We start from the raw sequence: 14594 nt of genomic DNA, 5'->3' as shown, positions 1-14594 counted from the left end.
AAAATGTTTACTCCCTCTAGCTCAATGCTGGATGTCTCTATGGAGACAAAAGCTACACTTTCTAAGCCTAAAGTTAGAACAAACCTGGAGGAGCTGCAGTGAACAGCAAAGGGTTTATTTATGTTTTACTAAATATATATAGATTGAATTAAATTTGGGTTCATAAGTGATGTTTATTCTAAAACTAAATCTCTCTCTCTCAGTAAAGAAACTTGACTGTAATCATCCCTAAAAATTACTGTCTAGGAAACATCTATACCCCCCAAAACGACGACCATAAGAAGGAGGGTTATGCAATACAAACTAGTCACTCTTGGCTTGCACACTGAGCCTGGAGCAGCTCTGTGTGACTGCTCCACAAGCCATACAGAAAAGCTTTTATCCTGTTTAAATTCTGCCTGGGGCCACGTCCATTGGCAAGACAGGAAGTGTCCCCATCCATCAGAGATACCTTATCTCTGCCTGGTGCCCAGCGTTGCAGCCTGGAACCAGCAGCATTCAGACCGCGTCCTCTTAAGCAAACAGAGATCTGCACTTACCCCTGATACCACAGAACAGTGTCCTGGGAGCTGCTAGTTAATCATTGCACCATGCACAAGCAGTTGCTGCTACAAAGTATTTTTTTGAGGTTTTATGAAGAGAATGTGCATAAGCTTACTGAAATATACTGGGTGAAACAAGAACAGCAGAAGCAGAGACAAAAATAGGAACTGCTGCCTGAGGCAGACACTGGATGGCCAGAAATTAGAAAGGCTTTGAAGGAACAGTGATTTCCCCTCCCTGTTCCTTCATTGCTTCCCAAGGAATTCCACTCTTCACCCATCCTAAAGGTGAAGTGAATCCATCCAACCCAGGGATGGAAACAGTGACCAATGACTTCAGAGTCATTTCAGCTGCAACCTTGTACCTTGTAGCACACAGAGACAGGACAGCAGGCTGTGTATGCAAAACAGGGGTACTGCTTTGTCTTCAGAGTTATAGTGGAATTATAATGACAAACAACTAACTGCAAAGACAATTGCTCTTCCCTGGGATCTGCTATCCTGTCTTCTGAACTGTAAAGCAAAGACAGAATGGGTATCAGAAACCCAGCTTTCCACACATGCTGGAGAAAAGAATACCCACCAGAATATTACCTTCTGGCATTCTTTAAAAGAAGTCAGCTTTTCTCACAGCACATACAAATACATCATTTACTAGAATGCAGATGCTAAAGAGCAGAGAATAATGTATTTAAAGCCTTTAGGGAATTGAAATGCAATGCTTTTGCCCGTTAAAAACACAGCCCAGATATCCAAAAAGCTACAAGCCTGTCTTTAATTCTCATTGTACTGTAGTAAGTATTGTGCACTACTGTGTATTCCACCACCTGTACACTGAGGAGCGCTTACTGCAGGTCTTAGCTCTTTTGTTAAGCTGCTAGAGATCAAATGGCTGACCTGAGAAGGAAACCAAACACATCCCAGTGCACACATTCTGTGCTGTGTAGCTGTGCAGTTTCACTCCATTAGTCACAAGTCACATCTCATTCAGAAATTGGTGACACATTAAGCCCAAATACAAGACTTGGAATCATGAAAAGCAACACCTCAAACACTACTGTCTCTACTGGGGGTCAAAATATTAAAAAAACCCACCCCAACACAAAAGCAAACACAACAGCAAAGTTTCTGATCAAGACTGAAATACTTAGGGAAATTAATAAATAAGCATGAAGTTATGATATCAGTTTACAGTGCCCACAGTTACTATTCACAAGGGTTTTGCATAGATAGTCTTAGTTAACACTGACAGTAAAATGATCACATTAGATGAGACCAAATGAGGGACTGGTCAATCAGCACCTCTCACATGTTGATGGCTAACAGCTACTCTTGAACAGCCATGTTAATGCTAGAGTTCTCACCTGATCCTCCTCTTCATCCTCTTCATCTTCTGCCAAACGCTGCCTGCCCACTTCATAGAGTCTGCAAACCGTATCCATGTTCATGGCATCCATGCTACCTTGATTCTGAAGGGGAGATGCCCAGACAGCAGTTAGCCTCAGGAATTAAGCTTGGTGTTCACATTCAATGCTGTATCTGATCTCAGTTACACAATAATTACCAACATCCTGCCCCTCTGTTTACCAGCAGCAGTTTTTTGTGCCAGTAGCACAAAAAACAAGGGTTGGTTGGTTTGTTTCATGGACCAGCCAGTGATGTAGAGATCTACTCTCTGCTGTCTGTCACTCACAAGTTCCACTCTTACTAGAGGACTTAAAACCCTTACTGGGCCCTTAACAAGCTTGGGGTTAGTTCTCACCTAACCACACACCACTTCCTTTCAAATCTGCCTCCCTATCACATCACTGAATCACATCCTCCAGAGAACGCTAAGAGCTGGCTTGTAGCAAGAGCTCCAGAAGACACCAGTCTGACACCCCCAACAACCACTGCTGCCACATGCCCTCAATTTCCAGTGACTCCTATACAAGAACATTTTCCCATCTTGGCCCCACAACCTTGGTGACTCCAATGGCAGTGGTTAAACATGAAGCTTCCCCTTCAATTCTTGGCTCACTTTTTCTTTTGGTCTATAAGGATGGGTGGTTCACTGAGTGTTGCAGAACCACATACATTGTCAGGTTCAAGACCCCTTAGTTTAATTTGGCATCACCCCTAACAAAGCAGCAGCTCTGCTCAGTAATCTTTGTGTCAAATTCTTAGCTTCTGGGATTTTGCTAGAAAACAAGTGAAAAAGGAACAGTAAGAGTGATTCACAGAAAAGCTCCATGAGAAGCCCCAGGAACACTGCATTTCCCACTTGTTCACCACAGTACAAATTTCAATAGGAAGTTACTGCTATAAATAGGGAAAATTGCATTTGTCTCCCTGTTTATGAAAAGGAAAACCTCTTCACATTTTTAAGTGGGAAGTGTTTGAAGAAGAGAAGCAAATGTGTCTGGAAATTTAAGGAATGAGAGGCAGGAAAATAAAAAAAGAGACTGTTGTGGGAGGACAACAGAAAAACTAACAGCATCTTTACCATCATCAAAACACCATCACCACTCAGGGCACGAATTTAACAGTAGGAAATCCAGAATCATCAGTTCTGAAGGTCTTAAATAGAAACAAAAAGCACTATACTCAGACCACAGCTACAGAGAGCAGTTTATTCTTAGCTCCTTTACCTCAATGACAGCCAGATAGCAGTCCTTGCTGTCTGTGCACAAGTCAAAGATATTCCGCTTTACGTCTATGGTAGCTGCAAAACATCACAGAAAGTCAGTGGTTAACTGCCTAATACTGAACGTTGGCCAAAAGAACATACCTATCTAAAAGTAGATAAAAATACTGGGACAAGAAACAACAGCTGAAGTAAAATAAACATTTCTAACTAATTCAACCTGTAAAGAAAAAAGGAAACGTTGGGGAACATAATTAAAAATAGCCAGGGGAGTTCTTAACCTGCTCTGAGCTATGCCTCCTACTCCTCCCCACCCCCCCCACCTCCTTGGTAATACATTTATTGGCTTTTTAAACACAGTAAACAGCAGATAATCTTCTAGGATAGTTGGCAACCAAGGGGCAGAGTTGTGAGCCATGTCTCCAGGAGCTTTACATGCTGAAGGACAAACTGGCATCATTTTGAACTACTAGCATAGGGAAATGCTGTTGGGAAAGGAAAAGGCCCTTACTGAAGTGAAACCAATGCCATCTTGGCCAAATGGCCTCCTATCTCACATTATGCCCTGCTTGGAAGAGGAGGGGACAACAAAGACAGAACTGGTGAATGGCAACAAGTAAGGCAATCACACATTGAATGGGATGTGACACTCAACCCTAGCTGAGTGTTAAACCCAACTCTTGTGTTTCCATCAGAACATGTCATAGCAAGACTTTTGTCACACAACACAAAGGAGACGAGGAAGTAAATGTCACCAAGCAGAACTTCCAATAAGCCTTCAAAGCTCCAGACCAAGCTATTTGCCCCTCTTTCACTCTTACCTATAGGTTTATAATCAGTTGCATTAAATGTCCTGAAAGAAGAGCCAAAGGGACTTCTCATTCTCTCCTCCAGGAGATCATCTTCATCATCTGCCTGCAACATAGCTGATACAAGGAAAGATTACTCCACAAATCCACCTTCCCTTCATCACTAATCAACTTAAGATCAAATTAGACTCTGACATGAATTTTCTTCTTTAGTAGCTTGGCAGGACCCATTTATTATCTACTCTTCCAGAGATGCCTTTATTAATACTGCAGATCAAACTTAAGTGATTTTGCCCTCTGTATTATCTCAAGCATCATCACATCTGCCATTATACACATTTTCTATTTCAATAGGTTGGCTTTTAATCTCACAAATGAGCTGTGATACTGCTGAAGTTAGAGAAAATGGTCTTTGTCAGCAATTCTCCTAGCATAAACATCCTGGGAAAATTCCAGTTCACACAGGTCAGTAAAGGCTGGAGTCAGACAGACTCTCTGAAGCTTCCGATTTCACTGAACAAGCTTCTACTTATCTCAAACCAGAGATGACTACAGAGGGTAACAGAAGACTGAGAACACCTACCTCCATACATAACCGTGCCAGTGTAGTTGAAGACCACACGACACTGGTCCAGTGCAGGTACTGTGTGTAACAGATGGAAAGTTCGGAGGTCCCACTGGAAAAACACAGGCTAAGGAGCAACCAACAACTGAATGTTTCTATTCCCTTGTCAAGACAGTGGCAAACAACTGATTAATTGCATTCAAGAGACCTCTAGCAAATAGAACAGAGCCAGATTCCAGCACACCACAATCGTTTCCACATGTTCAAAATGAAAAGGCTTCTACTCAAAATGTCATTCCCAGTCATGAGAGGTTACTGCAGAAGCTTCAAGGTTTATCTTGGGAAGGGATGGGAAGAGAGCAGAGATACCACAGGGTATATTAGAAAAGAAAATATCTTCCTCTCTCCATGTGAAGTTCTTCTTCTAGGCCATACCAGAGGCAGAATCTAGATTTAAACTACCAAGTTTTCTGACAGATTCACAGACAGAAGCTGTTACCATATGTAACCTGTACAGAGCAGACCATCAACACAACTTCTACAAACCTGTTAATCACTACAGGTTCTTTAGGTCCCAGCACATGAATTCCCACAGCAGCCAAAGGATACAATTTCTGTGTTGACTATGACCTCTAGGCCATTGGGATGGAAAACACCACTGATGGTCATGTTGAATTTGTCAAACTTGTGGATGGCTTGTGCCGATCTGACATCCCAGAGGACACCATCATTTAGGACAAGGTCATCAGTGGGGTTAAAGGTGGCACAGTTCTTCTTGTAGTTGTTGGCAAGATCTGGGTTAAACAGAGTCAATAGCTTGTTGCCAGTCTGAATATCATAGATCTTTTAGATTAAAAAGAAAAAGAAAGATTAGTCACAATTTGTAGTGTACCTGTGCCCAAAATCACCCCATGTTGCCCCTTCTAGATTGCTTCCCCGTCTCCCATTCTGCCTTATTATTTCAAGTCAGACCATGCCAAAGATAACCTCTCCTGCCAGTCTTTCCACAGTTTTCAGAGCTGGAACCATGTCTCAGAACATGTTTTGGCCAGTACTTTGCTCACTTCAGGTTCACTGATACATTTAGGTAAGATCAGGATTACTTTCACAGCCACTAACCCCCATACAGAAAGCGACTGGGAAGCTGCTGTCACAAGGTACCACTTAGCCAAAAACTGTTCCAGAGACAGCAGATGGTATTTACTAACACAAAACCTCCAAAACACACAGTGGGGGGGGGGGGGGGGGGGGGAAAGAGCCAGAAACTACAGAAAACAAATGAAAATTCCTGGCATTTACATGGAAGGGTGAGTTTCTGAGCTTTGCCCCAACAAACTGCTAGAAGATAAGAAAGGCTTTGACAAGGGATGTACGACTCTTCTTGGATAAACTTGATCTGTAACAGCCCTCAGAGCCCAGCTCTTGTTCAAACTTATGAAGAGGAAAAAATCCTCTAGCAAATCTTTTTACCAGATAACCCCAATACCCAAAATGATCTGACTTCCAGATAAATGCAAGGTGAAATCTGGGCAGGAATGGATAATTTGCTTAAACAAATTAAGAGCAGTAAATAAAATCATAAATAATTTGAATAAGTTATGTTTCATGGATTTTTTTTTAATGCAAATACTCTTTCAACAGAGGTAGTGCCTATAATTAATGCAAACTACCACTGAGAAGGGGCAGAAGCTTACATCTGTCAAATTTGCAGGTATTCATACAAAACACTACAACAGTTCTCTGAAAATATATTGGTAAAATCAAATTACCCAAGAGATACCTGCAAATTGGTGGGGGACAGGGAGTGCAGAAGGAGGGCATTTTTGAAGGGCAATCTTAATAGGCCATTTATTGTTGTTATTTTGATTATCACTACTGAAAAATAAGGCAAAGGAGGCAACCTTAGGGGAAAAAAAGGAAGTATATGAGGCCTGCCTCATCTCTCTCAAGTGAGCAAAATGAAGCAGGTTCTCCCACCATGGCAATATGCTGCACACATCACACGCTCCCTGTGCTACAGCTGGTTTGGAATGGTTAAGTACCCATAGACACAGAAGTGATGTGACACTTTCAAAGCTTTCCCCTGCACCCTCCTAGCCTACCAGTTAGGCAGAGCAACACAGAACCCAGAGCTGTTAGTCAACGTCCTGCTAAGAACTACACTCCTGTCACAGCTTCTCAACTGACCTGTACTGGTACTTACATGGGCAATGTCTCCTTTGGTGCCAATGACCCTGTCCTGAGAGTGCTTGCTGAACTCCACATAGTGGTCATCAGGGAAGGAATGCCTAGAGATAGAGGCAGTAAAGAAGTCAAGGGGCTGCAGGGTCAAACCACCTGTGTGAACCAACTGCCACCCCCACACTCCCAGGAGAGGTTTCAACAACATGGAGCACCACAAACACACAACAGCCTTTCCTCCTCCCCTGCCCAGGGCGTGCTGCAGTGCTGCAATGCTCCACTGGCATCTGCAGGAAAACATCATGACAGACAGGGCCTCTACAGCAGGCCAGTGAAAAAGAGACACAAGCAACAATTTCACAGGCCTGTCTTCAAATGACTCCCACAGCAGACCCTGCAGCAGATGTAAGGCTGTTTAGAGGTGCACACAATGAGTGGCATCATTCAAAGGCACATGCAGGACTGAAGCCTTTCATCTGAAGAACACTGCCTGGCTGACATAAACAAGCTCACCCCAAAACTCTTGCTTCCAACTAAGGCAGAAAGCCATCAAACCTTTTAAAAATGAAGAGCCTCCTAGCTCTTTTTTTATAGGAAGTTATTGGAAATACTGAAATAGTTTTTAAATAGCTTGTATCCAGGTCTGAAAATTTCACCATGTGAGTAAAACTCTAACTGGCTACAGAAACACTGCCAAGGTAATTTACAAAATGAGCATAAAGATACAAATACATTTCTTTGCCTTCAGTGATTTTACTGATCTGTCTGTGCATCAAATAGGACTTCAGGTAGGTAGAATTTAGCAAAGCTGCCTGTGCCAAATAAAACAGGGAAGACAGGGAAAAAACATAAGAAAGGGAACATGCTTTATTTCTTCACAAGAGGCATCGTGAGAGCCGTGCTGCACTGCTCCTTCCCAGGGTCTGTTCTTAGGCTTCCTGCCTATACTGAATGGTTCTTTAACTGCAACAGATCAGAAAATACCTACTTCATATCAAAGACTGACTTCATTCCCCACAACGCAGACAGAGGTTGGCTCCACGTAGCAGATGTCAGCAATAAAGACCCATCCTGTATTTCCAGTTGGAGGGAAGGGAAGGAAAAAGAATATCAGTGAAACAGAGGTTATCATTTTACCACTACACTTTAATTTATAAGATTAATTTAGGAGTGACAGCAGATTTTGCACTTACTAAACTACTCCTACAAGAATGAAGCTGAGGAATGTAATGCTATGTGTAACAAAGAGCCCTTGGCAGACAAAGAAAAATGTTACAGATAACAAAGGAAACAATACACGATGTTAAGAGCAGGATCAGGATAACCCATGCCTGAACATCGAGTCCACTCCCTATGAATAGAGTTCATTCTGTTTATAATTCAGCTATCATTTATTCCTTCCTAGAATCACCTCCAAAAGATTTTTCTTCTCCAACAAAGGGAGGTTATATAAACTCTGATATCTCATCTCACATTTACCTCAAATACATGGCCAGTTTAAGCATTTTTCCACTTCCAGCCATGCACATGTCTTACTGATGAAGGCACACGGCCTCTGTGCATCTTCTCCAGTACTTTGGGAAGAAAAGAGTAACTGTAGAACTCAGAGACTGAGTATGTAACTACCACAAGTACTTTAACACCAGGCATCGCAGGCCAGGCAGTAGGCATGTTTTAGATGAACATACCCAGGTGGGGCCAAAACATTCCTGTGTTTCAGCTGTGAGAACTTCCAGAACTCAGAACAGGTCTTTGGTTGCTTACCCTGGATGGCTCAAGGTGCGTGATGGCAGAGTTATGGCAGTTGTAACTGGCCTCCTCCTGTCCACTGAACACATTGTAGAGTTTCAACTGCCCTGTGCAAGTACCCAGCATTAAGAATCGTTCTCTTGCAGAAAATGCACAACAGGTAAAGCCACTCTCGTCCTCATTTGCTTCCCTGAACACAGAAATTGGACGGAACCTAGAGAAGACAGAAGAAATACAAGGGTCACTCCAAAGAGAAAAGAGAAAAGCAAAACTGAACTGCTGTGGGATGATATCAAATCCAGTCCCTAGAAGTCGTGGAGGTACAAGTCACAGCTTTCTTCTAGGACAAGCTAAGTGCCACTTGTAAGACTCAAGTCAGCATGTTACAGTGTTTGTGATGCTTCATGGTTTGTTTTGCCCTATTAAGCACTTCTGTTAAAGCACATCATTAAGCTGAAGCACTTGGAACCCACTTTCAAAGTTGGATTGATGAAAACATGTAATGCCATCACTCAGATAAGTACCAACAGCTAGCAAAAAACCTTCCAACAGTTCTGAAACACTCAACACAAGAAGACAGGGTACATAAGCCAAATAACCAGCTGTCATCATAACTTCCCAAGGTGACAGGGGTTTCATTGTGAAGATGTTTTCATCTATGTGTCATCTCTATTGTTATAAGCTTTACATCACCTCCAATTTAACCTCAGCAAAGAAAGGCCACATAAAAAGGCCAGCAACTTGTGGTGCTGCAGATTCAGCTGCGAGGGCAAAACACAGACTCCTCTGTCCTGTACCTATCAGGCAACCATCCTCAAGGCTGTGCTATGCTGTTGTGTAAAGCTGGTGTTACATACTTACCTTCTAAAGGAGCGCAAAGAGCCCCAAGTTCATTAGCCAAGATTACTAATGAATTCATATGATCCTGATAATAGCATGCTTTGTGTACTAAGGGTCAGTACTATGGGCAAGAGGGACAGAACCACATCTAAAGCTGCCTTTCAAGGCGTTCCCACTTGTCACTGTTGAATGAAACCACCTCCAAGGATACTCTGCTGTGGGACTGCACAGCCCGAATGCAGTAAGGCTTTCCAGCCCTGGGGACATCCTGAGAGGGATCGAGAAACATTTTTCTTCCTTACCTGCTAAATATAAGGTGTCTATCAAAGCAGCCACCATCCACCCCTCCGTACTTCGGAAAGGCTGCCCTGCGGGTCAGCCGTGAGGTAAAGTTAGTTGGCGCTTGGCGCCTCTGTTTTGGCTCAGGACACTGGTGGGGAGTAAAGAGAGAGAAAGGGGGACAGGTGGCAACAGGGTTCTTGCAGCGGGCATGCTGCTCCCTAAGGTACTCTGTGATTATACTGTCCAGCGTGGGTGGGGAAGGAAGGTGTCTGTCCAGCTGCTTTTTGATAGCTGGGCTCTGGCTGTAGGCGCCATGGTCCGATTTTTGTCGCAACACTCTGATTTTTCTGCCGTTACAGGGGGACGGCCTCTCCCTGACAAAGCTAATCCTGCCGATCAGCGGAGAGTTGCTGGCGTAAGAAGGGCCTGGGAGGGCAAGTGGACCTTGGGATGCAGACGGCCTTGCCTGAGCGTGGACAGAGGTGGCAGTGGAACCTACAGAAGTGTGGCTACTCAAACGGGCTGAGATGCCGTTAGCTATGCGCGGAGTGCGAGGCAGGGTCACGGGAGAAGCAGCAGCCGCAACAGGGGTGAAGGCCGATGAATGAGATGCGGCAGTCATGGGTAGGTCAGCCTCTTTGGTAAGGACAGAGGCAGTTTCTCCTAGGCCCTTAGAGATGAGATGGTTCCGGATCAGGAGTAGCAGCTCCTTCTCAGGAAATGTGATCCTTGACTGGGCCACCACATCTGCTTTCTGCAGCCGAGCCAGAGAGACGTCGGTGCCAATCAGCAGGGGCTTCCCCGAGACGCGCTCTATCAGTTCAGCTGCGTATTTGCAGAACTTGACGTGCTCGCTGCGCTTGTCCTGAAGCACAGGCTCTTTCATCAGCTGCTGAATTTGGCAGCTGCTGAAGAGGGGGAGCTTGCTGATAATCTGCCGGACAGTGCTGCTGCGCGAGAGCCCCACCAAGGCTTTGCAGGCCAGCGCTCGGATCTGATCCGCGTCTGTGATTGGCATCTTTATAGACAGCAATGACAGCAGCACTTTGATGCCATTGTTGGACTGTACCACGTTCCACATCTTGGCTAAGGTGTGCTCGCTGCTCTTGGGGGCCTGAGGAAGCTTCCGCCGAGGAGTTCCAGAGATGAATTTGCCGATGCTGGAGATCCGATTGTCCGGGCCACACACACAGTTGATGATGATCTGAAGGGCTGATTTCTGAATCTCAGCATCATGGATGAAAAATTCACCCTCAGCAACACCAAGGATGATACTAATACCTAGTGAGGGAAAGAAACAGTTTCTTAGTACGCTAAAATGTGTCTCTCACAGTTCACCAGACAAGTAGGTGGATTCTGGGGATTTCTAAGGTTCTGCTAACTAGCATATGCCAGTCTTCAAACTCCTAGGCAAAGTGTTTTCCTACACTGGTACTCCTCAACTTCATCAGCAGTAAGTAGGGAGGCAAACGATCTTTCAGAGGTGATCAGGCAAGGCATGGGACTGCAAACTCTGAGCTAGCCAGCACAGAGAATGATGCACAGCCATGCCTCTGATTCTGACTGCAGAAAGAAACTCTCTTATGTAAATACTAACAAAGTGGAAACAGACAGGAAGAAAGGGGGCTGTGTTATGAAGGAAGAAGCAAAAAAAATCCTATCACAGCTTCCAAAAGGAGCCAGGCACAAATGAAACTTTGGGTTTGTTTTTTCTGCCCCTGGGCAGAGTTCCTGTTAGTTTCACGTCTCCTTCAGAAGATCAAAAGTTTCTCTTAAGAAAGGAGTTGGTGCTTTTTCATAGAAGCTTTTGATAGACAAAGAAATTGGGTTTTGCCTATATCTAGCATTCTGTCCCCTTTTTATTTTTCTTTTAAAAGCAGACACACCTCATTTAACACAGAAGCCTCAGATCTGATCCAGGCACATCCCATTCACTCACACACCAAACCTCAGGTAGCCGGTTCAAGCAGAACCCAAACAGCAGTAATAGATCTTCCCATGTTCTCAAATGCCATATCCCCAGGAGACCTAAATTTCTGAGAAGCTGAGGGAACCTAATAGTCCCATTACAGAAGCAGATTTCTCTCCATCTGTATTTAATGAGCTCTTGAAAATAAGCACAAGTCAAAGACCACGCCTTCAAACTTATAACCCAACCACGCTGCTCATCATGGCAGAGTTCTGGCCACAGTCTGTTCTCCCATTCATTTGCATCCCTGACAATAACTCCAGATGCATGAATTATTTTAACCCTCATCTCACTGTGGCTGAGAAACAACCAACTGAAAACCCACGTAGCAGAAGACAATTGATAAGCAAGTCACCAGGCCTATATTCAGCTTACCCACAGTGGAAACAGTAGATCCAGCTTCATCTAACACATCCACAGGTTCTGCCAGCTGCAACTGGATTTTAGGGACCACAGTCAGGATGGCTAGCACATCCAAAGCATATCGTACTGTGTCATTCCTGGAAGACAACAACAGAAGAACTTCTTAGAGCTGTAAGTACAGAGTTGTTTCAATACCATAAAATAGTACTCCATCTACTCTACTCCAACAAATAGGAGTAAATCTGTCACATCTGACGTGCCTTTTGATTTCAGAAAGTTCCACTCTTAAGAGACTGGTCTCCACAGAAGGCAGTGCTCCCATGCACACCATTGCCTACACTGTGTCAACACTGATCCCACCCTGCCCACAGGCTCCTAAAAGCACTATAATTTTGTATTTATAAGATTAAGAATATTAAGACTTAGCCACAGAGCATTCAAAAATTAAGCTTCTCAACCTAATCCAACACTATATCTTAGCTGGGAAAAGCAGCTGTCTAGAACACCTTCTCAGCCATCAACTAGAAAGGAAGTTGTTTTCCTCAAGTGAGGGGAAACTGTTTAGCAATAAACCAGACAACTGTGACAGGAAAGAAGCCATCAACTCAGGCACCAGCTTCAGAGACACAGGTATGTGGATGACAACCAGGTCTGTTAAGCAAGAGGTGGAAGAACAGAACAATGCAGGAAAGGGGGAAGGGTTGGTAAGCCTGCATGGGAGGGTAGGAGTTAACCCAGGTAGCAATTAGGAAACAGCTGCACAGAGTAAGAAACAGGAGAACAGAAACTACCCAGGAGAATGCAACATGAGAGGGAGGGAGGGAGGCAGGCAGGCAGGCAGGGGATCACAGCAGCAAAGCAGATTTTTTACTTTTTTCAAGGCAAGTTAGACAAGGGGCTCCTGCAGGCAGCAGAAATGAGGAAGGAGTCCTGGTGACAAGAATACAGCTGTTGACAACTAGTTATAGCAGACAGCAACTCACCAGTGAACATATCTCTAGGGAAGACTACAGCTTCACTCTGGGGAGCAGATGGTCATTAGGATAAACAGATGCTGGATCTTTTTGCACCCACCCTCCATCTGAACTGGGGCAGGATCCTAATGGCACCCTATCAGAGCCTGGTGGCAATTCCCTTTCTTTTGTAACAGAAAGGAGGCTGCAGGTGGGTTTTTTGGCTGGGAAGGCAGAGGGGAGGTGTGCCACAGAAAGGTAACAGACTATCACAGTACCCCACTGCTTCTGTGTGGCTAGGACAAAGGAAAAACTGAAAAGCCACAGTGCAAGTCCCTGTCCCAACACGGTGAGTTTAACAGTTGGTGGTGTATCATCTAGGGACATGAACCTGAGCAATGCACAGTAACAGGCAGTTACAACAATTGTCTCCTCTTCCTCTCTCAAATGCTAGCTTGTTGCATATTCACAGAGCTCCTTTGCAGTTATATCTGCTCAGTAAGCTTCAAAAAGCAACAAGTCAGGGCAACACACAGTGTCCTCTCTTGAATCAACTAAGCTTTCTACATCCAACAGATGTTCCACCTCTTCCCAGGATTAAGGTGTCTTGATTTCACTATCTATTTGGTTTTCTAGACTTTCTCTAGCCAAAAGGTAAACACATTTTTGAGACAAATAGAAAGTGGCACAGGATTGTGATTAAGCTCTACTATGATGCTGACTTCTCTCAAAGCCTGTGACATCTCAGCCTTTCAGAAGTCTCATGACTTCCCACTCTCTACCTCCTGAATATTAGAGTCCTGCTTTGCACACTGTTAACCTTCACAAGCACAGGCCCTAACTAAGATGTGCCCATGTCAGAGAGAGAGAGAGAGAGAGAGAGAGAGAGAGAGAGACAGAGAGAGAAAATGTCTTGTTCTGCCCAGAAGCCCCAACTTACTGCATTTAAATACAGCACTGCAGCAAACAGCTCACCTTGCATAGTACGTCTTCCAGTTGCAGGCTATTGAAATGAGCTGAAGCATGAGCTGCACGCAAGACAATTTGAGAAAAACCTCTGCTGGCTCCCAGTAGAGCTGTGCTGGACCATACTCAATCAGGAACTCCATCATCTCTACAATCTGCTCATGAGTATATGAACAGGCCTGCAAGGAAAGGGAGTTGGAAGCATTACAAAGAGATCACAACTTGCACATCACATCCTCTACTGCTGGGATTTAACTGAAAACTCTGTCCACAAAGATTAGACACCACTGTTTCTTGCAGATTAAGCATTTACTTTCTGTTTTACTCCCCAACCATATAAGAATAGAGCAACTGTCACTATAATATACATTAATAAGCTGAAGAATTATATCCTTTAAGATATTTTTGATCACAGAAGGCTTAGGCCAATTTAAGAAGAAAAAAGTTTCATTTAAATTACTTTTTGCTTTTAAGCCACTTATCTAGTAGTTACTAGAACATCATTCAAAATACATTTATGCTAAAGTATTAAAAAGGCTGCAAAAAAATCCAATCACAGTTTAAGTTCTGACTGCAAAACATACTAAAGAAAGAAGGAAATTCCAAACAAGCTTGCTTTTCAATAGATTTAATTACACAGAAGTGTAATTAAAAAAAAAAAAGCTGAGAGGCATTTCTGTAGTTACTGAAGAGACATGATTTTCTGCAGAAGCAAACACACCCTTGTGTTTCAGCTCTTCTGGAAAAGC

At 43.8% G+C, this 14594-nt stretch overlaps 1 protein-coding gene across 1 annotated transcript in view; it reads right to left on the bottom strand.

Annotated features, from left to right (window-relative positions):
• Positions 1-14594, bottom strand: part of DCAF1 (DDB1 and CUL4 associated factor 1) — a 52649-nt gene that overhangs the window by 14945 nt on the left and 23110 nt on the right. The window contains exons 12-22 of the mRNA XM_084269648.1: positions 13855-14024; positions 11939-12063; positions 9615-10875; positions 8488-8686; positions 7712-7794; positions 6746-6830; positions 5152-5385; positions 4561-4654; positions 3990-4094; positions 3173-3246; positions 1907-2011 (exon numbers count right to left, since the gene is read on the bottom strand). Of these exons, the coding sequence (XP_084125774.1) occupies positions 1907-2011; positions 3173-3246; positions 3990-4094; positions 4561-4654; positions 5152-5385; positions 6746-6830; positions 7712-7794; positions 8488-8686; positions 9615-10875; positions 11939-12063; positions 13855-14024 (2535 nt within the window). The remainder of the gene's footprint in view (positions 1-1906; positions 2012-3172; positions 3247-3989; positions 4095-4560; positions 4655-5151; positions 5386-6745; positions 6831-7711; positions 7795-8487; positions 8687-9614; positions 10876-11938; positions 12064-13854; positions 14025-14594) is intronic.

The sequence above is a fragment of the Gallinula chloropus genome, assembly GCF_964237585.1.
Source record: "Gallinula chloropus genome assembly, chromosome: 12".
NCBI lineage: Eukaryota > Metazoa > Chordata > Aves > Gruiformes > Rallidae > Gallinula > Gallinula chloropus.
The sequence above is the reverse complement of the archived record's forward strand: the minus strand, read 5'-3'. Positions and strand labels throughout refer to the sequence as shown.